The 22,970-nt window shown below is 55.3% G+C and overlaps 1 protein-coding gene across 3 annotated transcripts; it reads right to left on the bottom strand.

Annotated features, from left to right (window-relative positions):
* Window positions 1–871: 871 nt before the first annotated feature.
* On the bottom strand, window positions 872–11,902 carry LOC110082538 (zinc finger protein 783). 3 transcript variants are annotated; one of them, XM_073002749.2, is made up of 7 exons: window positions 11,749–11,902; window positions 7,982–8,383; window positions 7,203–7,329; window positions 6,111–6,230; window positions 5,123–5,236; window positions 3,858–3,977; window positions 872–2,641 (listed from the first exon to the last, which is right to left on the bottom strand). In XM_073002749.2, the coding sequence occupies exons 1-7, from the start codon at window positions 11,770–11,772 to the stop codon at window positions 1,905–1,907; spliced, it is 1,644 nt and encodes a 547-aa protein (XP_072858850.2). In that variant the 5' UTR covers window positions 11,773–11,902; the 3' UTR covers window positions 872–1,904. The 3 variants fall into 3 exon arrangements, with proteins under 3 accessions (XP_072858850.2, XP_072858851.2, XP_072858852.2); XM_073002750.2 differs by having other exon boundaries at window positions 5,123–5,233; XM_073002751.2 differs by lacking the exon at window positions 11,749–11,902 and adding an exon at window positions 9,308–10,275.
* Window positions 11,903–22,970: the final 11,068 nt, after the last annotated feature.

Below are 22,970 nucleotides of genomic sequence, written 5' to 3'. Positions count from 1 at the left end.
ACCCCCAAAATAAGCCCCATTTAAGTGAAACCCTGCCCTCCACTCTTGTGCAGCAACCAGAAGGTGACAGGACTGTAAAATAAAACATCCCCTGAAAATAAGCCCTAATGCATTTTGGAGCAAAAATCAGTATAAGACCCGGTCTTATTTTCGGGGAAACAGGGTACCAAAGAAGCATCCGACACATTTTGTAGAACTCCCAAGTAGTTCAGCCGAAAGAGGTTGTCATAAAGACAATGCCTAGCTGTGGGAGCTCCCCAGACAATCTGTGCTTCAGAAAAATGAAGTTCTCACTGCGTTCAGCGTGGCGCACTCCCAGGTAATCGTGCAAGGGGGTTGCCGGCCACGCTTCCTTTCTACAGAGGTTCTGTTATCTCTTTCCACAGGATGTGGCCAACGTAACAGGAAACGGGTTCTGTCCCCGACTGAAATCAGGGCTGACATTTCTGCATCGTCCTCTACACATCCATCATCCCCAAGCTCCAAAAGACGAATCAGCTGTGCACACGGAGCGAGAGCTTCTTTTGCGCATTACACCACACGCCCAGGTTTGTCACCCGAGGTGCACGCTCAATGGCACGCAACTGGCCAGCTTCAGACCGGATGACTCTAAGCTGCCTGAAACAAACTCTCCAAGCACTTGTTTACCGCTTTCACATGCTGTGCTTTTAAAGCTGCTTATTACGTGGAAAAATAACCACCCTTTTAGAAGTACTGTACCTCTTCTTGGACCGCCATGGGCTCTTAGAAGGACAGAATAACCGTAAGGATACGTCCAAAACTCCAGGAGACGAATGCCGTTTTTCACACGTGGATTTGCACACAAGACAAGCGGCTGCAATGAAAATTAAGGACACAACCGACATCACCGTTTTCTATTTCCTTTTTGTTGTTTATTTCAATTGCACCTTTGATACAAAACTACACCTGGAAATAATTTCCGTCGGTTTTTGCTTTTAATTTCTGAAACGGGAGAGGGCTGCATCTTCATGAGAGTTTAATAAAAGTGTCGGAGGGGAAAGACCATGAATAAATATTATCTGGGAGAGCAGGTGGAGAAACATCGGGATGAGGCGTGGAGGGGGGGGTGAGAGAGAAGGAGGAGGTGTTTGCCGTGAAACTGTTTGGAAGCCAGGAACGGAAGAGCAGGCAGGCACTGTGGGGAGACAAGAACAAAGCCAGAGGCATCGCTCGCCTCCGACGACTCCGGCGGAGTGTGAGGTGAGCAACACAAACGGGTTGACCCAGAGAGAAAGAGAGAGATGCAGCATTCTTTCTCGAACACACACACACACCCAGTGAAAGGAAAAAAACACTCCTGCCACGAGTCCATTTCTAAGGTGGGTGGTTCTGGAGCTGTCACGCGGCACCCTCCCAAAACCAAAAACCACGCTCTTGCTTCCTGAAATGGCCAGAGAAAGTATTGTGGCATTGACCGACTGGCCAGTCTCTCTTGGAAGGGCGTGCGGGTGCCTTTGGAGGTCAGTTTCTGAGCCTCTCGAGCGGGCCAAGGGGGCCAGAAACCTTCTTTTGTGAGAAGCGGTGAGTTTCTCAGCCTCCGTCACAATTCCAGCCAACTCTGCTGAAGTCAACAGTCTCCGGTCGGTTTTTCCCCCCAGGCCCCGAGGAGGAGAGGAACACAAAGGGGAGCCCGTGATGCCCACCTCCCCTGGTCTGTATCCAGATGTGGACAGCTGCTGGAGACCTCGGGGTGATGTTCCTCCCCAGCGGCCCCCTTCCCCTCCGAGTCCAGCTGTTTTTTCATAGCTGACCTCCCTCCCTCCCCCTGGCTCCAGCTGCAGTTTGCAGAACTGGACACGGAGGGCGGGCGAGGGAGGGCCGAGCGAAGCAGAGGTGGGGATCCCGTGGGCGACGCGGCCCTCCGTGCCCTAGACCGCCCCGGGTCAAGAGAGCGAGTCCCCGCCCAAGGAGGGCAGGAGCCGCTGGGCTGCCGGCTCGGCGCCGTGAGTCCTCAGGTGGTCCTTGAGCGACTCCTTGTAGCGGAAGCTGCGCCCGCACTCGGCGCACTGGTAGGGCCGCTCGCCCGTGTGGATGCGCTGGTGCTTCAGGAGGTTCTGCTTGCGGATGAAGCGCTTGCCGCAGACGGGGCACTGGAAGGGCCGCTCGCCCGTGTGGAGGCGCTGGTGGTTCTGGAGGTGCTCCTTCCGGCTGTAGCACTTCCCGCACTCCTCGCACTTGTACGGCCGCTCGCCCCGGTGGGTCATCTGGTGGCGCACCAGCCCCGAGTGGCAGTTGAAGCTCTTCCGGCACTCGGCGCACTCGTAAGGGCGCTCCGGTCCGTGGTGGCTCCTCTGGTGGACCTTCAGGCTCTTCTTCACCCCGAACATCTTTCCGCACTCGTTGCAGCCGTGGCGCCGGTCGGCCGCCCCCTGGGAGCCGAGCAGGCCCTGGAGGTCCCCATCTAACTCCGGGGGTTTGCCCGCCCGGCTCCTGCCCGGGCTCAGAGGGGGCGGGGGCGGCGCCGGGCCGCAGGGACCCAGATAGCCATCCACGGCTCCTGCCGCCACGGCCGTCGGCATCGCCGGAGGAGGCTCCCCCGGGAACATCGGCTCCCTCAGACGGGCCGCCTCCGCCGGGCACGGCCGGGGCTCCTCGGCTTTGACCGCCATCCCGTCGCCGGCTGGAAGACAGAGAGACAACAACAGGCTGAGGCGACGGCTCTCCGAAGGAGTCCCTATTTCCACCGGGTGGGTGGGGGAATAAAAACTCAACAACAACCCAGAAGTCACCTTGAAGCAGAAACCAGGGATGGAGTCCTGGGGGTCTGGGTTCCCAAGACCGAGCCCCAGAGTAGTACGGTTTTTCTGACCACCAGCCTGATGGTCAACCAAGCAGCTGTTAAGAGGATCCTAAACTACGACTCCCAGAATTCCTAGCGAGTGGAGCTTGTTGGGGGATTTGGAGGTCTGCATTATTTGTCTGCTGGTTTGTTTAAAAATGAATACAGCTTCCAGAATCCCCCAACCACCTCTGCTCGCTGGGAATTCTGGGAGTTGTAGTTTACAAAAAAGGAATGTTTCCAACCCTCCGGGAAAACCTCATTTAGGAACAGCAGCAAAACCAAATACTAAATGGCTCATGTTATTTTAGGATGCATCAACTGAAGTACAGGCTCCAGATTACGTGGAATATTAGTGGTCACCCCACCCCACGTCCCGCTATTTAGCACTGGTTAGGTCTCATCTTGAGTCCTGTGTCCAGTTCTGGACACCAGTTCTGTCCAGTTCTGGACAACAACACACTGGAGCAAGTTGGGTGGAGGACAACAAGGATGATCGGGGGGGGGAAGCAGGATCCGTTCTCAATCATCTCAGAGTGGAGGACATGTAATCATGGGCTCAAGCTACGGGAAGCTAGATTTTGACTGAATAATCTGGAAAAACTTCCTGACTGTTAGAGCAGTATGACAACCGAACCCATAACCTCGAGAATTAGTGAGTGCTCCAACAGTGAAGTAATTCAAGAAAAAAAATCGGACCACCGCCTGTCAGATCTGCTTCTATGTGGATTCCTGCCTTGAGCAGGGGGTTGGACTGGATGGCCTTAAGAGGTCCCCTTCCAACTCAATTATTCTAGGACTTAATGATTCAAGCAGATAGAAGCAAATGCCACAGGGATCTTGTCAGATATGAGAAGAAACTTGTCTCCTTCACTGAGGGAGAAGGAGCTTTCCAGCCCAGTGTTCTGTCCAGAGTTATAGATTCCGTTGGAAGGTGGCCATCCAACCCAGGCTGGTCTGAGCGAGGACAAGGGCTGGCTGGAGCAAATCACGACACACACACACCCCCAGAGGGAATGAACGGGCCTCCCGGACTTCCATCCTGCCCTCTGCTCACCTGCGTTGGGCCCCGTCAGGAGGTCTCTCTCCGCAGAGTCCCAGCGCTCCCGGGTGCACGGCTCCTCCTCTTGCTTAATCCACGATAAAAAGTCATGGGCGGAAATGAGGGCCTCAGCACCTACGGAGAAGGGAACCCGAAGAAGCTGAGCCCCAAAGGAAGGGAGCCCCAGCCCTGACACAACAGCTGGATTCTGAAGCAGGAAAGGAACGAGGCGGCAGCTCAAAAGGACTACTGTGGTGCCTCGCATTACGACGTTAATTCATTCCAGCGAAATCGGTGTAGAACGAAAACGTTGTAATGCGAAATTTAAAAGCCCATAGAAACGCATTAAAACCTGATAAGTGCGTTCCTATGGGCTTGAAACTCACCGTCCAGTGAAGATCCTCCATAGTGCGACCATTTTCGCTGCCTGTGCAGCGAGGAATCTGTCCCAGAAAACAGCGGGGAGCCTTTTTTTAAAAAACCTGGTGGCCATTTTGAAACCGTCGATCAGCTGTTTTAAAATCGTCGTTTTGCGAGAATCGGTTCCCAAAGCAGGGAACAAATCATCGCAAAGTGAAAAAACCCTATTCAGACCATTGTTTTGCGATCGCAATTGCAATCGCAAAAAGATCGTCATAATGCGGTTTCAACATTAAACGGGGCGCCCGTCTTGCGAGGCACCACTCTATTTATCCATTTATGTTTCCATGCCTATCCCACCTTCCTGTCTGAAAAAAAAGGCCCTCAGGTCTTCCATTCCCTTGTAATCCTGAGAAGCAAGCCAGGGAACATCTTAACACTCAGGTCTCTAGAACATGAGACTTGGTACCGAAGACTCGGGAGTCAGACGTGGGACTCGCCAATACCCCTTGGGAGCCACAGCTCAGAAGACCTTGTTCTGTCTCTCGGACTCTGGCAGTTCTTACCCAAATAAGTAACTTTTCTCTGAGCACTGCTCAACTCAAAAGGCTGCAGATCTGAGCCAAAGAAGAAGAGGAACCCCTAGTCCAGGCCTGGGCTAGGTGGGTGGTTTTTCGGCCGGATCCTGGCCAAGCACTGACTCAATTGGGCTTGTAAGCAACGCCCCTTGAATTCCATGGGGATGCTTAGAGAGGATGTGTGGGTTGATGGCATTCTATATTGGGAAGGAAGGAGCTCATGATGAATAGAGGGAGGGAGAGAAGGAAGGAAGGAAGGAAGGAACGAACAAACAAACAAACAAACAAACAAACAAACAAACAAACGAATGAACGAACTCATCCATCCATCCATGCCTTCACCTGCACAAGGGTCAGCAGGGATCCCTCGTTCGTCTGGGTACGACCCTCCTCCGGCAAACGGCTGCTCTTGCTTGATGCGGGTCAGGATGTCAGGGGTCGACATCAAAGGTTCTGCTACAGAGAAAGAAGAGGAGAAACATGGCTCGTGATGGGCCCCAGAAAACCTTGCAAAAAGGCATGATGCACGGGCTTGCAAATAACCTACACATACCTCTATTTTCTTGCAAAATTCAAAAACTACGTGTCATTGGAATTAGCTTATTGCAAAATTCTAAAACTATGGGTCACAGAAATTCATTTAAGCTGGTAACAAAAATGAAAAAGCTTATGAAAAGCTCATGGTCCTTGGGATTTTTCCACATCCTACCGGCTTGGGAACCAACCAACGAGACGACGTTTTCCGACAGTGAATGGCCCCGGCATTTTAAATAAACCAAGTAAAGTTACTTCTTTTGAACTGTAACAACCAGAATTCTCCCCAGGCACCATGACCAGAGCCCCAGTGGGCTCAAGGATTTTGGGAGTTGTTGTCCAAAAAAAAAAAAAAAAAAGGAACTTCTCCAAACTCGGCCAGCATTTCTCATCAACGCTTCAAGGGGGAAAAAAAAGTCTCGGGAGTGAATTGTGTATCATGTGCGGGTGGGGGTCATTTCAGTTCATCTTGAATCTGCCAGGACAGGGTGCCATTACAACCCCTGACTTCGGTGAGACCCACTGGGTGGGCCCTGATGATCTGCTTGATATGAAAACTGCCTTAAATGATATCCAAAGCAGGCATGTGAATCAGCTCCGATCCGGACCACCCCAGCGCACTAGCCAAGGACGATCAACTTCCTGGGCTGTGGCCGAGCCAAGCACTATTCCCTTTCGGTAACTAAGCCTGCAAGATGGAGTTGCGCGGCGTGCAATGGATCCATTTCCTAGGTCCGAACAGGTCACATACGTAGACCTATACGCAGCCGTGATTTCTACGGTCAGCCCCCCTCACCTGTGCAAGGGTCCGGGGCCAGATCCTGCTCCTTCGTAGCTTGCTGCTCTGAGGCGCAAGGCTCTGGCCTCCGTTCCACCCTGGGGTGCGGGTCCACCTTCGAAACATTCACATTTGCTCCTGGGGAAAGAAAGGAAGGAGGAACGGAAAATCACATCAGATCAAGATCCCTTCGCTTCTCCCTTTTCCCCAGCTGATCCAGTAATCAATCTCTCTCTCTCTCTCTCACACACACACACACACACACAAAACCCTTATGAAATATTCTCGTTCTCTCTTGGGAGGCCATTAAAAACCCTGCTGGGTCTATTATCCATCTTTGCCTCCCCCTCCAGGTGAAGACGGACGGTTTCATCAGAGGCTGTGGTTCTTCTCCCTTTCTTGTTGCCCCGTGCCGTCAGACGCGTCAGGGGAGAAGCGGGACACAGACCACAACCTGGGAAAGCTATCTTGCTGAGGACTACAACTCCCACAATCCCCCAGCCAACATGCCTCTCCCAAGAGAAAGGAAATGCCATCTAGCCTCTGCCATTAGAGTGATGGAGTCCGAGGAAGAGCATCACGGCAAAGGGGCCCTGATCGGTCAGTTTTCCTCTTCCCTCCTCAGCCCTTTTTCCTTTTGTATTGTGCTCCACTGACAATGGGACATCAGGCAACAACGGTTTTGTGGGTTTTTTAGCATCTGTGTAGCCGTCAGAGGACAGGAGATGCTTTGAAAGTTACTACTTGCTCTTCCTCCTTCTATATTTGCATTACATTTCATGTACAACAACAACAACAACAACAACAACAACAACAACAATAATAATAATAATAATAATACCACCACCACTACTACCACTACTGCTACTGATAATAATGATACCACTACCACTACTACTACTACCACTGATGATGATGATGATAATAATAATAATAATAACAATACAAGCAGTAGGAATGTTGAGTACACGAGACAGAATGCAAATAAAGGAGGAGCTTGAGAGAATGGCTCTTCTGAATAAAAACTCCCAGAATCCCCCAGTCAGCATGGGAGTTGTAGTCCAAAAACGTAACATTTTCTCCGGGCCAAAGGAAGTGGCGTCTGCTTACCGAGGGTCAGCAAGGACTCGTAGTTTTCTTTCACAAGGTTGTGGTAGAGGTCCTTCTGCCACTCGGCCAAGTTCTCCCACTCTTCAGCCGAGAAGTACACCGCGATATCCACAAAAGTCACGGGCATCTGCATGGGGGGAAAAAACGCAGCATTGAATTCCCCCCCAACGCCTCCCACTGAAGAGAAACGGGGCTTTGAAAAGGATCAGGAGCCGTTAAGTCCGGCGAGAGATTCTCACTTCCTTGTGGGGGGAGGGGGGTTTCCTGGGCCGGTCAATCCCTCCCGTGTTTCAGACCGAACTTTTTCTGAGGGTCTCCAAGGAGTGGAAGGCCACAGACTTCTGCCTTCCTGGGACGGCAGAGTGGCTGCTTCCGATCAAAGCAGACCGCAGACAGCGAGAGGGAGCGAAGAGCCTGAATCGCGGAGAGCCCTCCCAGATTTCATGGAGACTCCGACCAGGATGGCTCTCCGCCGGTCAACAGGCACAACCCTTAGGCTGCCAGGCCCCATAAGCCACCAGCTCTCCAGCCCAGCCATCTCAACCCATCATCTGAGGATGGAGAAGCTTGTCCTCGCCCGGCATTCCTGCCCTGTTTCTTAGGTCTTGAGTGGAAAAGGGGTCCTCCTTTATATATCCCGGGACAACAATTCCCATCCAACCTCACCATGGGCAATGCTGGCTAAGGTAGAGTGAAGCTGTGGCCTGATGAGACCGCCCCCCTCCCCAGACCAGCTCTAGGGAAGGCCACCCCCCTCTCCTCTCCGCAGAGCTGGCTACCTTTGGGATTTCTCCCTTGGCACCTGGGGGCAGTCTTAAGACCCAGAAGTTCCGGTTCTTGAGCAGGTTCTCCATGTTCTCCAGCCTCCTCTGGAGCAGCCCGTACTCCTGGATCAGGGTCCCCAGCACGGCCCACTTGCTCTCCAGCTGGTTGTTAAATTCCATCGCGGTCTTCTCGCAGTCCAACAACTTCTTCTCAGCCGTCCCCGACCGTCCTTCCAGGCTAAGGAGCCGGGTGGCCAGAACGTCGATCTTCCTCTCCATGGCCTGGACAGTGGCCACCACACTCCAGAGAGAAGCCTCGGCCGTGTGCAGCTGGGCTTCCCTCATGTGGCTCAGTTCGGGGACCAGGGGAGGCTGGAGCGGCATCAGATGCTGGGCCTCCACGTTCCATTCCTGGATCTGGAGGAAGGTCAGAAAGGTCAGGCAAGCGGGAGGCAACCTTCTCAAGCAACCCAACTCTCTCTCTCTCTCTCTCTCTCTCTCTCTCTCTCTCTCTCTCTATCTATCTATCTATCTCCCAGAAATCCTGACTGTGAAGGCTTCTGGGAGTTGTAGTCCAAGAACATCTGGGGACCCCAGGTTGGGATCTACCGCTCAAGAGGAATTGCTCTCTTGGTCTGTGAAAGTAGAAACAGAAGAAACACACACACACACATTCACACAACCCGTTTTGTGGCTCAGGTTTATTCCAGCAGTTTTTCTCAGACAATTCCACACACAAAAAAAGATCAATCTGTTTCCCTTCGAAAGCTGTCAAGAGGGTTGTTTTCATGATGAGCCTGAAGTTCTGTCTCATCCTTTTCCTAAACACACGACGTCCCTTCTTTCCGCCGAGCGCGGCAGGCAAGTCAGCAAACGACCGTAAAATTCAGATCCAAACACATCGAGTGAAGACATCAAAACAAATCGAAACCATCCAAAACACCCCGGTCAAAAGAAGTCGCCTCTTTTCAAAGCTTGGGGAGAAAAAGGAAAGCAAAAATCTCCCCTTTCACAGATCCGTGGGCATCACCCTGACCTACAGAAAGGCCATTTCTCTCAAGCCAGGATGGAAAAAGGCCTCCCCGCCCCCAAAGGTCACTAGCCTCTTTTACCATCCAGGCGGCTGTGGCTGCTCTCGCAGAAAGCGAGAACACCCTATTTTTTCGCCAAGCATCCTGGCAGAAAAGGGACGGCCTGACCCCTGGCTTTTTCATTGCCATCATGCAACGGCGCTGGTTGCAGAGAATGGAGGGTTTCGCCAGAGAGGCTGCAACCCACCCCCTCCTTTGCTGGCCCACCCCCCTCGCCTTCCGCACGAAATACGGAAGCCCTGGAACGCACCGTACGATTTTCTTGGACCAAATACCAGCCCCAAAACGGAACCCTCCCTAAACCTGAATCTTTGTTAAGCGAAGCCTGTCTCCAACCCCCTTCTAAATGCACGTTTCTAGCAGGGATGCTGGCAAGTCTTCGGGTCTGAATTCGAGTCTCCGGAACCAAGTCATGAGTCCCAAGTCTGAGTTCCTATTAAAAACAAGCTCCCTGCCCCCCCCCATGGAAGGTTCTGAGTCATGAGTCAAATCTGAATCATTGAAAGCAAAACCAAATTCTGAGTCCAGTCACCGGGGTGACTCAGGTCTGACTCAACAACCTGAATCACCATCCCTGGTTTCTAGTCCTCATGCACACCGGTGGCCACCTCTTGGATCCCTTTCTTCTCCGAACACCACTTTTCTAGCTGTCTCTCAGCTTCCCGTTAGTCACCCCCCAAACCCTGAACAGAATTGAGTCATTTGTGTATAAATGATGATGTGTATAAATGATGTCAATTGGACAGCATGTGGAGTTCCAGAATCAAAATTTTGGTTTGGGTTGGTTTCTCAAGGGGGGGGGGTTGTTGGGGTGGAGACTCCAGGAGCAAAGGACCGAGGGCTGAAGCCCAAGCAAATCTTTTCCGGAAAGAAAAAAAACAGCATGCTCCAACTTTTCCTTTCCATTCCACAGTTGCCATGGCTGAATTGGTGGGACCGAGAGCACTTTTCAAATCTTAGGAATTTGAAAAATTCTGCCCCCTACAGAGGAGGGGCAGGATCCATCGTCAATCATCCCAGCGTGCAGGACGCGCAGCCATGGGCTCAAGCTGCACGAAGACCGATTTCAGTTGAATATCAGGGGAAACTTCCTAACTGTTAGAGCAGGACGACAAGGGAAGCATGGACATCAGAGGGAAGGTGGGGAGCGCTCCAACGCTGGAGGCGTCCAAGAGGAAATAGGACCCCCCCCCCTGTCAGATCTCCTTTGAATGGCATTCCTGCCTTGAGGAAAGGGTTGGGCTGGATGCCCTCCGAGGCCCCTTCCAACGTCATGACGCCAGGGGAAAGCCACGGAAGCAGGGCTGCAGCCCGCAGGCATCCGTCAAAAGCGTCTCTTGTGCAAACAAGCCAAAAATTTGGGGGAAAGGATAATATAAATGTAGAACCGTCAGTGCGAAGAAGGGGGCTCCTCTCTTGAAAGTTTTGATCTTAAAGAGGAGTTGTTGCTGGATGAGACCGCCAAGCATCTTTTGGCAAAAGGGTGCCTCTGTTGCAGTTTTGATGACACGCACATTTCTTAGGACATAATTTGGGGTATGTGTGATGAATTAACTAATCCTTTAAATGACTTCCAACAGCTGTGCAACAGGAAATCTTTGGGGAAGCCCAGGGAACTCCCTCCCACCCACCCACCTGAGCAGAGGTAGGCGAGCGGCCAGCTGTTGGGGGGCACATCTGGATGAGGCTTTCCCATGCAAGGGTGAGAGTTTTACACGGGGGGGGCACCTTGGGGGGCTTTCTGCTGTTTTCTCGTCCTGGCGTGGGCCTTTTTCTCTCGGCCCCCCCCCAAAGCAGTCCAGAGCCGGCCTGGCCTTTGGGGTCGGAGGGGCTCTGGGGTCCCAGTTCGAATCCCTGCCGGGCCAGCCGGACCGGGCCTGATCCTCGCAGGGCTGGTGGGAGGGTCCGGCCGAGAGGAGGCCGCTCAGCTCCCCCCCCCCTGCAAAGGTGGGCTGCCCACAGGAGGGGTGGAGCAGAGGGGGGTGGGGGTGTCCCGGGGGGAGAGTGTTTCTCCCCCCCTTCCGCCCCAAAGAATGACCCCGGCCGGGCCATGGGGGAAAGGGGGCAGCGGGAGCCCGTGGGGGGGGGGGAGACTTCTGCCTTCGGCGTGGCCGGTGAGGGAGGAGTCCCGTCCCTCCCTCCCTCTGTGTGTGTGTGTTGTGTGTGTGTGTTGTGTGTTCACTCCCCAAAAACGCTGACTCTCTTCTGCAAAGCCCCCACCCCGCCCCCCATCCTCCCTCCCCAGGAGCTCCGGGGGGGGATCGTCCCACAGGCCGGGGCCACCGAGGCAGGGCAAAGCCCGGGGGGGGGGGTTGGGAGGGAAGAGGAAGGCGAACCCCCCCCTCCAAATACACACACGCGGTCTGCCCTGGGACGCTCCCCCGCCGCCCTCGCCCCCCCTCCCGCCCACAAAAAGGGATCCAGGCGGATGGATCTTCTCTCTCGTTCCCTCCCCCCCTCCAAAAAAAATCCAGATTTTTCCCACCCCGCCCCCACCCTTTCCCTCCCCCCCTCCAGGCCTACTCCCGCCCGACCCCCCCCCCGCCCCGCGAGAGCCCAGGGTCCCGATGCCCTTCCCGGGAGGGGGAGCGCCAACTTCCTCGGCCCCAAGACCCCCCCCCCCGGTCGCTCTCTCCCTCTCTCTCTCCCCCGCAGGGCCCCGATCCCGGCCGCCCCCCCCCTCCTCCTCACCTGGGCGGGGGCCCATTCGGCCATGGCCCGTCGCGGGCAGGGGGTGGGGCGGGGGGGCCGCGGATGAAAAGCCAGCGGGCGATCGGGGCTCCCCGGCCGGGCCAGGAGCGTCCCTACTGGGGGGGGGGAGGTGGCGGCGGGGGGGGCCGTCGAGGGCGGAGGCGGAGGCGATGGCGGGGGGGGGGTCGCCCGCGCGGGTGGTTACATCGCCAGGAGGAAACGCACAAGGCGCAACTGTAGCGATTTGGCAAAACACGCACACGCACCGCGGGGGGGGGGGGCAGAGGGGAGGGGAGGGCGGGGAGGCGCGCCCCCTGCAGGGCCAAGGAAGCACGGCAGGCGCCCGCTCCCCGCCCCGCCCCGCCCCACCCCATTGGGCTGGAGGGGATGATGGCACACCGACGGCGCCCCGCCCGGGGATGCCCTTGGGGGGCAGGGAGGGCGGTCCGGGGACCCAAAGGTCGGGAGGGCGCCGTTCCCACGTTACGCGCCCATCCTCCCTGGCACGGGGTGCGGGTTAGGGCTAGGGGGTTAGGGGGTAGGTGTGTGGGGGGGGGTCTTCGGCCCTGCCCTCCCCCCCCCGGCGCCCCGCCTTCTTCTCCCCGGCGCGACGCGCACGACCCCCCTGCGAGGCCGGCCGGCCAAAAGCCCCTCCAGCCCGGGCGGGCAGAGCGGCCCCCGGAGGCGCCCCCCCCCGCTCTCCCCACCCCCCCCGCGCCCCCCCGCGCCCTGAAGACAGGCTGGAGGCCGCCGGTGCGGGGGGGGGGGAGGCTCAGCCTGCCCAGGTGCGCCCCGACGCGCATCCGAAGGAAGGAAGGGAGGGAGAGAGAGCGGGCGATCCAGCAGTCCCCCCCCCACTTGGGAGAGAGAGGAAGGGTCTGCTGGACACCCACCCCCCCGCGGGACAAACCCCCAGAACTGGTCCCACAGGGCGCAGGGGGCGGGTTGGGCTGGCGGGCCAAGGCTGGGGGTCCCAAGGGCTTGCGAGGCTCCGCCAGGCCCTTTCCCTCCCTCCCTCCCTCCCTTCGGGACAGCTTCCCTTGTGGGGGGGAGAGGAGAGGCAGAGCCTTGCAGGGGGGGGGCTCCCCTTTTCCAAACAGAGCACTGGCCCAAAAGTTCCACAAAGTCACTGGTGGGACTGAGACTTGAACCCCGAACTCTCGCTTCTATTATGCCCTGGGGCTTTTCGGGGTGGCGGGGGGGGGGTTCTGCTTGGGGGAAATGGCACTCTTTTCTGGGAATGGCAGCATCCAGAGGACCAGGAGTCAGTGTCCAAAAAGTCCCTTTTCCAAAGAATCAAGGCGGATAAAGGCTGGATAAAGCAAGGGGGCCATGGCATCGGCCGGCTTCCTCCTCAAAGAACAAGCTGCAGGCCACACGTTAAGGCACCATCGCTTGTGAGTAGGACACAGTCGTTGTGGGTCAAACCCCACAGGCCAGCCCCCCCCATCCCGTTCACCACGAGGCCCCATCCTGGCGCCCTCCAGACAACGTGGAGCAATCCAGAATGTGGTGTCGGAGGAGAGCTTTACAGAACACCGGAGAGGCAAATAAGTGGCTTCCAGATCAAGCCAAGGCTTAACTCTCAGGGGAAGTGAAAACAAGCAACCCCCCCCCCCCACGATAAACCGGGGCAAAGATTTAAGCAACATTCACCACTCTTAAAACACACACACACACACACAGGAAAAAAGGGCAAAGTGACGGGACCCAAACCAGAAGGCTGCCTTTCCAGGAGTTCGCCTGCAGGAATGGGGGCCACTCGGGTCATCTCGTTTCTGTACGGCTATGAACGTGACCCTTTGACCTTCTGAGATCAGATTGAGATCCTGGCACCAAGACTGGCTGCAATCCAGAGGGCTGGCCTGGCGCCCCCTCCCTCCAGCCAGATGGGGACTCGGGACTCAGGGTCAAGTCAGAATCAGGCCCACTGGGGGCTTGGCTTGGACTTGACTTGGAACCCTAACCCACCCCCCTTGCTTTTTTCCTGGGTGGGAGGAGGCTTCTTTTCAATAGGGCTTAGGGCCAAAGACTCGAACCCAGACCCAGAGAATGGTCACCTTCCCTGGGGAGACCCAAAACCCCAAGGACTCTGCTTGGGACAGAACCCAGTCCCTCGGGGTTGGGTCTCTGGACTCTTTCCTTGGTTGCCAACCCCAGTCTAGACAGAGATGGGGAGGCGCGGACTCCCCCCCCCCAGAACTCTTTCTGGGAGTTATAGTGTTTAAAAAGCCATTTATTGCCTCTCAGTCTCCCCCCCCCAGCCCCTGTGATGGGGTGGGAGGTCATTTCAGCATTTTCCTGTCCTTCTGCTGCAGCAAAGCAGCACCTCGGGAAGCCCCCCCCCCCCCGCAACAGACCAGCAGAAGAAGACGTTACTTTTCTGAAGGAGCAAAAACGTTACTTTTCTGGACTACCCTGCATCATGGCGACAGAAGGATTTGGCGCAGGGTATTTCAGAAAAAGTAACTTTTCTTGGCTTCTCTACCGACCCCCCCCAAAAATCCTTTCTCAACCCAGTCCGCCCCTCCACTGGGGGGCGGGGACGTCGCTCTTCCCCCTTTGCAGAACCAGACTGGGCAAGAAAGGGGTTAAGCGCACTTCCGGGTCTGGTACCGGAAGCGAGGCGAGGGAGGAGGAGGAGGAGGAGGAGGAGGAGGAGGAGGAAAGCGGAGGGGCGGGGCAGCGAATCCGATTGGCCTGACGCTTCATCCGGCGCGTGCCGGTCCTGGGCCGAGAGCGGATCCCACGCGGGGAGCTCGCTTCTGCCGGCCACGGCGCCACCTGCTGGCGGGAGGGGAGAAGGCTTTCCAAGCCCCAAAGCGTGGAGGTGGGAGGAGGCTTTCTGGCTCAGCCCCTGCTCGATGGATGCTCTGCCCCCCCCCTTTCTCTTGCCCCAAAGGAGGGCGGGGGGGGGGGTTGACTGTGAGGACAGAGAAAGCTGGAGGAAGAGGAGTGAATAAGAAGTTTCTAGAAGGAAACGCTCCCTGGAAGGACAGATCCTGAAGCTGAAGCTACAATCCTTTGGCCATCTCATGAGAAGAGAGGACTCCCTGGAAAAGACCCTGATATTGGGAAAGTGTGAAGGCAAGAGGAGAAGGGGACGACCGAGGATGAGATGGCTGGACAGGGTCACCGAAGTGACCAACGTGAATTTGAACCAACTCCGGGAGGCCGTGGAAGACAGGAGGGCCTGGCCTGCTCTGGTCCATGGGGTCACGAAGAGTCGGACACGACTTAAGGACAAAACAACAACAAAGTGAGTCTGCAACACAAGAGTGATAGCTAAGGAGCTAAAATGAAAAATAGCAATAAGACAAAGAGCGTGTATGCCTTCCACTCATTGATGGTATGAAGAGCAAGGTTTCTTTTAACTGCCCAGGCCGTTCCAGGTGCTTCTTTTTGACCACTGTTTCGCCTGGACTCTTATCTGCTTCTTGAAGATTTATTACCAGTTCAACTTACGTCTCCTCCAAAGTCAGTTGTGCTGAATTCCCAGGTAGGTGGAACATAACAGCCTTTCCGAACTACATGCCCTCCAGAGGTGCTCGGCTACAACTGACATCATCCCCAGTCAGCACATCTGCATTTAGCACAGGATGATGGGTTGTGTAGTGCAGCATAGCTAGAGAGGACTCCAGAACGGGGACCACTGAGACACGGGCTGGCAGCTGAATCATTTTGTCGTTGGTCCAGCCAGATGTTGTGCAGGGGGGGCCTCCCCCTGTACTGTATTCAGAGCAGAAAGATTTGAAAGAGTCAAAACGTTCTGCGTGTTACTCCTGTGTCTGAGGAAGTGGGCCAGGTTTCAGGAAGGTAAAGGTTCCTCTTGACAATTTTTGTCCAGTCGTGTCCGACTCTAGGGGGCGGTGCTCATCCCGCTCTTCAAGCCATAGAGCCAGCGTTTGTCTGAAGACAATCTTTCCGTGGTCACATGGCCAGTGTGATTTAGACACGGAACGTTGTTTACCTTCCCACCGAGGTGGTTCCTATTTATCTACTCGCATTTGCACGCTTTCAAACCGCTAGGTTGGCGGGAGCTGGGACGAGCGACGGGCGCTCACTCCGTCGCGTGGATTTGATCTTACAGCTGCTTGGTCTTCTGACCCTGCAGCACAGAGGCTTCTGCGGTTTAGCCCGCAGCGCCACCACGTCCCTAGGTTTCAGGAAAGCTTGCATTAAAACAGAGCAGCTCGCCTTTAAGGTGCCACAATGGCCTCCTGGGTTGGGTTGGGTGTGTTGTTGTGTTGTCTAAAGGCTCGCACAGACGAACACGGCGATGACCCCCGAAACCTCTGAATGGTGTTAATGTCATCCTGGCTCGGAGATAATAAATCAGAGGCCAAGAACAAGGCAAAATATATATATCTTCATCCCTGAAAACCTGCAGTTTCCCTAAAGACCCTCCAAGACCCACAACACACACAAACATACACAGGTCCTCTTTCGCTGTGGCCACCACAAGAGAGAAGAACCACGATGTGTGTGTGTGTTCGTGCCTTGTGCCCTCGCTTGCACCGTTACGGCGCCAGGCCTCCAGGGGGCGCTCGAGGCGCTTCCCCGGCCCAAAAGCCGTCGGCGCGGCGCGGGAGCGCGGGCCCCTTCTGAGCGGAGCAGCCCCGGCAGAGCGCCCCCTGCGGGCGGGAGGTGCTCCCTGCACCCTGCGCGCCTCCTCCGGGGATGGAAGGAAGCCGCAGGGAAACCCTGGACGGGAGGAACGGGGCCCGGGCAAGAGCTCCGGAGGGCGGCCACCGGGAGGGAGGGAGGGAGGGAGGCTGGTCCCCGTCCCTTGCTCTCCACCCGCCGGTGCCACTTCTTCGTGCCATGCGGGGGTGATGGTGGGGGTGGTGTCCCCAGATGTTCCTTCGCCCCTCGCCCTGCTGGGCGGGCTTTCTGGGAGTTGCAGCCCGAGAACCTCTGGGGGCCCCAGGTGGGGAAGGCCCCCCCCGTCGCTGTTGCTGCTGGAGGAGGAGAAGACCCTCTGGAACTGGAGGGCACGGAATGGGAGGGCACGATTTTTTTGCATCGGTTCCACTGTATGTATTTTACAGGGCAGCCCATCAAGCAGGGCATGCTAAGCTGGTGAGCTTAACTGCAAAGCTAGGGAGGGCAAGGTGTCATTCTCTCCCCCTCCCCGAGGGTTGCTGGGCTGCAGTTTCCCTTGGCCCCGCCAGCAGGGGAGGGCTTGCAATCCAAACACATCTGCAAACACGTTGACTTGCCCCTGGTAAGCAAGGCATTGGCGCCCGTGCCCAGAAAAGTCGGGGCAGGGCTTGCAAAAGTGCAAACCGAAGACCCCTGCCGTCTGCCCCGAAGAGGACAAAAGTTTACCTATCCTAGAAATTAGGCCTTATTTATGGCAGAAAAACAGGCCCTTGAAAATTGCTTTTCTAGGCTTGCCAGGAAAGACATGTTGATAACTTCTTTCCTCCGAAGGGGCTTTTTTTTCTTTCTTTCTCTTTTTAAAAGCCAATCAAAAGGCTAAGGAAAGGCTTTGGAGCAAGCGTCTCTGATAAAAAAAAATGACTGCTACCTTGGAAGTGTTGTGGCGCTAAGCAACCGCCCCCCCAGACAAATCCAGATTCTCCAGGGCGCCAAACGGTAAGAGTGGCTGTTCAGCCAGGAAAGAGGAGGCTCCTTTGTGTAGATATGAATCTTGACTATAAAGATGGGGAAGAAATTGCCCTTTCAGTGGTCCGGCGCAGTTTGTTTCCTGGCTGAACAATTGATCCGTGGTGGGCACCGAACCACAGATCAGCTGGGAGACAAGCCAGGCTGAACTACTGAGCAGAAGGTTCGCGCCCCTCTCTCCTCCTGGCCCCTCCACGTTACGACTCAAGCGCTGCTTGGGCTGGATAGGGAGGCTCAGGGCCTGTGCTGGAAGGGACAGGGAGCTCTGAATCGGGGCCCACCGTTTCTTCATTTTGCTTGCCTCTTGTACCCTTTCTGGGTCACCCGAACTTGAGCAGCAACACGAGAGAAGAAACGGGACTCTAGCCGGGACGTTTCAGCTGGTGAAAGAGAAGCCACCGTTCACAAAGGAATCCAGGCCAGGCCAGCAGCTGAGGTTTAACATCTAGAAGCTTTTATTTAAATCCTTTACAATAGGTAAGAAGAATCACAACATCAAGTCCAGAAAGGCTGTGCTATCGGACACATCGGTCATACTATTACAAGTCAAGAGAACAGGAGGTGGTCACAAAAGGCAGAAGCAGACATCATTAAGAACCAGCCCGCTTATCAGGGCTCCGGAGCTCCCACCGGGACCGGTCGGTCCAGCCCCCCCCCATGTCTCCTGCATCCCAGCCCCCTGCCGCCCATGCATTTCTTGCCCCCTCCCATCTCTCCCCCCCCCCAAAAAAACACAGCAGTACCACCTGCACTAGGCTTAATTATGGGAACGTTTGAGTTAATTCAACACTGCTGCACAGAAACGGCCACACACGCCCGCCTTCCTCTGCGCTCCCCTCTCATGCCGTATCTACTACGCTGAGCCCCAGCAGAGTTCATAGAGGAGAAGGCTGGAGAGAGGCTTCTGTAGCCCAAACCACTCGCCCCCGACAGATAACAACAGGCTCCCACTCAACAGCAACACCACTGCCTTCTTCAGGAAGAGAAATGCTCGATTTTGGAACCCCCAGGCTGAAGGGCGGACAGATTAAAGCTAATATCTCTCATAGCGCTGGAATGCCCGGCCCGCGTGTTCATAGCCACCTTTTCCAAGTATCTCCCAATCTGGCGCCCTCCAGATGTTCAGAGTGCTTCCAACCCAAATCCTCCAGGGCTGCAAGGGGTGCAATTCAACACATCTGGCATGCACAAAAGCTTGGGTGAAGTTGACCCCAATCCTCTTTCATCTTGTTCTACGGTGCCTTCCCCACCATTTGCATACACGGAGAAGCCCTTTTAGGGAGGGAAGGAGGGCTTCCCAATCAGGGAACTATTCAAGACAGCCAGACCATTGGGGGGGAGGGGGAATTCTCCCCCGTCCCCAAATATTGCTCAAAGAGTAAAGAGGCCTCGGTGCTGCAGGGGGAGGACTCTGCACAAAGTTAGGCCTCGGACCACAGGGCCATATTTACAACACCCGAGAACTCGCCAACTTTCTCCAGAGGAGTCCAAGATGCCGTTTGCAAGCTATTTGACACGCGTGTCTTTTCTCCCTGGAGGAGCCCTGAGATATAGGGTGGGATTTATTAATTTTTTTAAAAGGGATCAGTTCAAGACAAGAACAGGCAGCAGTCCCAAACGGCCGAGACCTCACTGACCAGTCGTAATGCCCTGAAGCACCGGGGCCGAGGAGAAGAAAGCACGGGAGAAAAATCAGCACCCCCACACCCACGACACATGCCACCTTTAAGCTTTAGGAAGAAAAGACCTGGAGGATTTGGGGGGGGGAAGAGAAGGCAGAGTGGGCAAGACCTGTTGTGGGCAAGCTGCCCGGCTCAGCCTTCAAGTGAGGGGCCAGGACAATGGGGCTCCATGGTGTAATCCCCTGCAGGGTCCAATCCGGGAGCCTCTGATTCAAACCCACGCGCCTGCAAGGTGCAGGGTTAAGTGCGGCGACGGGATGCTTGGGCGCTCCCATTTCTCCCCCTAGATGTTTCCCCCAGCTGGCAAGCACACAAGGCTGCGAATTCTCCCCCTGCCTCGCACAAGGCCCCCTGAACCACAGCTGCCCTTTTCAAAGGATCAGCAGCACCAGAGTGCTGACCATCTCCTACCAACGTCTCAGAGGCTGGCAATTCCCTTTGCCGTTAACGGAGCACCCCTGCCTGTTGGGGCAAGCCTTCGCCCCAAGGGACCCACTTCCCCACTCAAAGCCTGCTGCTCAGTCCTCCTGCACAATCCCACACATTCTGGCATCGACCTCGGTCTCTCTCTCTCCCTCCAGGGCCACCCTTTCTCTGCCATCCAAGCTTGACAGCCAGAGGCTCAGCATTCCCTCTGCTTCCATGGGCAGGGGGCACCTAACCATCTGGGTCTGCTACCTGCTGCTCCCACTGGCGTCTGAGAAGCCACACCAGTTTCATCTAAAAATGACGCCCCAAAGTTCCGGAGCCACGCTCTGAGCGAGGCTTCCGTGAGCCACTCCGGCAACCGGTTACCATCGCATCCTCCCTCTTTTTTGCACACGGCGCCTACCAGCAAGAGACAAACAACCGTCTTCCACGGTCCTTTTGCTATCGCGTCGGTTCCACCTGCTTCCCTCTCCCCACCCCCTCCGACGAGAGGGGAAAGACGAACCTTGTGCTCCGAATCCCATCTCCAGAGTTGCAGTATGTCCAAGCCACGTTCCGACTTAAAATTGCCTCGTTCAACATCCTCACTAGAAACCAGACTTCAGCCTCTCTCCTACCAAGTCGCTCCGGATCTGAAGCTAAAACACAACCACACAGGCGAGAATGTGGCACACAAGTCCACAGATCACACACCCTGCAGATTGTCCCGCTGGGACATCTGCTGACTTCCACTGAGGGACGGCCGCTCTCCAAGAAATCATTTGGCTTGGGAAGAAAAGGAACCCACAGCCCTTGGCAAGGCATTTCAGCCTTGTTTTCAAACGCAGACGATCCAGTGCAAAATTATTTCACTTCCTACGGAGTCTCTTAACTGACAGGCTTGTAGGATAAATAAAGCCCTCCGGCCACCGCCTGCAGGGGTGGGACACGAGGACCTTGCGCACACAAAGCGTTTTCTCACTTCCTGGGTTCTTCTTCGAGACTGGGGAAGGGGGGAGGGACTGGGGAGCCAACAAGGTTAGGGTTAGGGTTAGGTGGTGGTGGTGGCCAGCAGCCCGTGCCGGCCACTCCAGCCCTGCTGGCTACCTGCTTCTAAACCGCCTTTCTTGCAGAAACGGCAGGCGCCCCTCCGCCCTCTTGCCACAAGGAGGGCGAGGCTTCTCCGAGGTGGAGGGCCTGATCCCGCGCTGGCCTGGCCACGGGGACCTGCGAGGCCCCTGGCTCAGGACACAGGTTCCCGTTATTGCTTCAGGGATGGATAAATCCCCTCTTTAAATGGGAATACCTGAACAGACCCTCTCCCCTGCCTCCACCCACCCATCCACCCCTCGATCTGGGAGGGGAAGGCAACAGACAGGAAGATCTAAAAGCTGGTGCTCAGAATTCAGTGACAAATCTCGTCACAGGGCAGTGATTGACACCAAGGGGTGGCAGTGGGTCAGGATTGGAGAAAGCTCCAGTCAAGAGGTCCGGGAAGGGCCCCCCACCGAGTCCGTCTGCAGAAGTCTATCTCTTGAGAACACACACACACACACACCCGCAAAGATGGGGCCTTTTTCTACTGCAGGCGGTGGTGATGCTGTTGCTTACGAGCCTTTCATGGGGCAGGACCTCAGGAGAATGGCCCGCGTCAAACTGAAGGATGCTGAGGGCAAGTGGCGAGAGAATGGCGGCTAGAGGCCGGTGGGAGCATCTCTTGGGTGAGCCTCGCTGGCCAACCGTCACGTAAAAGCCTGGTTAGGCAGAAGAACCCCATGCCAGCTGGAGCGGTCCACTCATTTCTCCCGATCTTGTTGGGTTGGCTTGGGAATCAGCTGCCTAAGATTCGGGCTCCCTTGCAGTTCCCAAGAGGAGAGATGCCCCAGCGTATGGATGGCCTCCGGAGCAAGAAGGAGCGTTAAGACAGGAAGAAGAAGGGCAGGTGGCGCTGGAGGAGACCCTCTAGGTCTGTCACCATACCTGGGGGGAGGGGGGCCTCCCAAGATCTGGAGAGGAGTAGACCAAAGGAAGACAAGGGATGAATGCAGGGCAGACTTGGTGGCGTTTTAAAAGAGGTTGACGGTTAGCAGGTTCACAACTTCAATGGCGGGGGGGGGGGGAATATGACAGCAGGCTTCAACATAGCACAGCTGAGAAAAGCAGGCCTGGGGGGGGAGGTGAGCAGAAAGAGAGGGGGAAAAAGAGAGAAAGAGCTAACTGCAGCTTTTTGCAGGTGCCCCACTCGGCAACTGCTCTGTTAAAAGTTTGCAAAATTCCAGGGAAGAGAAGATCGCGAGATCTTGGCCAGACCGCTTGGATGCAAAAAATATCCTGTTAACAGTTTACAAAGCCATTTTATTAGAAATCATGCAACCTTTAATGTATGTATATATATAATATATAAAAACAGAACAGCCACAAGTGCAATTGGTTTTTTGTGTGTGAAAGCAGACCCTGGGATTTGCAGTGTCATTGAGAAACATCCTGACAAGAGGGAGAGGGGGGGCCCTGGGTGGGGTGTTGGCCTTGTGTCTTTTTGCCTCTCTCTCTCTCTCTCTCTCCTCTCCGGTTGTTTCCTACTTCTGGGCCCCAAAGTCGGCCGGCCGGCTGGCCAGCTTGCTTGCCCAGCTCCCACAAGTCTTTGTCCTCTGCGGTCTGATTTTGTTTTTCAAATTTAAATGAGAATTCCTCACGATCCTCAAAATACACAATTTAAAAAGTTTTATTTACATGTCCTTTTTTATTTTTAGTGTCATTTGCAAGGTGAAAGGAGGAGCTCAAAATCTAACTGTCATAAATAGCCAAGGGGTGTGTGTGTGTGTCTGCACACCTTCTGGTAAGCTTGCTCTCGCCCGCTCGCCCCGTCTCTGCCTCTCCAGACCTTCACACACTTTCCAAAGACCCTCTTGTTCTCAGTCTCTCGAGGGAGGGAATGCTCAGAGTCCCTTCCCCACTCAATTATTTCTCTGCCATCAAAAAACCACCTTCTTGAGAAGGAAGGATTTCATCTGCAGCATCTCTGACACCAGGGAGCTCCCCAACCCCAAACCCCAACCCACAGCTACATGGATTAAACTGATTCCTTCCCCCTGCCGAATCTACAGGAGCAAAGCATAAGAATCCATAAGGGTTGCAGGGGGTGGGCGAGGAATTAAGTCTTCGGTGGGATATCTGCAGGATGCCAGGAACAGCACCCTAAAGCAGCCACCCCCTGGCCCTTCTGCAGCAAGCTGGTTCAACCCCTCCGCGGATAAGACGCGCCACCCTCCCCCCCCGAGGCATCCTTACGACGTTCAGTCAACCTGGCGTTAATGCAATTCTGCTCCGTCATTTCAGAAGTTATTTTAAACACACACAAAATAACCACCACACGAAAGAGAAAAACAAAATAAAAGAGAACACAGTTAAAATGGCTGGATATGTCGATAAGAAGCCCGCAGCGCTGCAGCAGTGGTTAAGGGTTTGGTTTTTTTTTTTAATTCTCCTATGGCAAGGAAGGTG

Source organism: Pogona vitticeps, chromosome 6 (genome assembly GCF_051106095.1).
Source record: "Pogona vitticeps strain Pit_001003342236 chromosome 6, PviZW2.1, whole genome shotgun sequence".
Taxonomy (NCBI): domain Eukaryota; kingdom Metazoa; phylum Chordata; class Lepidosauria; order Squamata; family Agamidae; genus Pogona; species Pogona vitticeps.
Note: the sequence above shows the minus strand (reverse complement) of the source record. Positions and strands in the feature narration are given on the sequence as shown.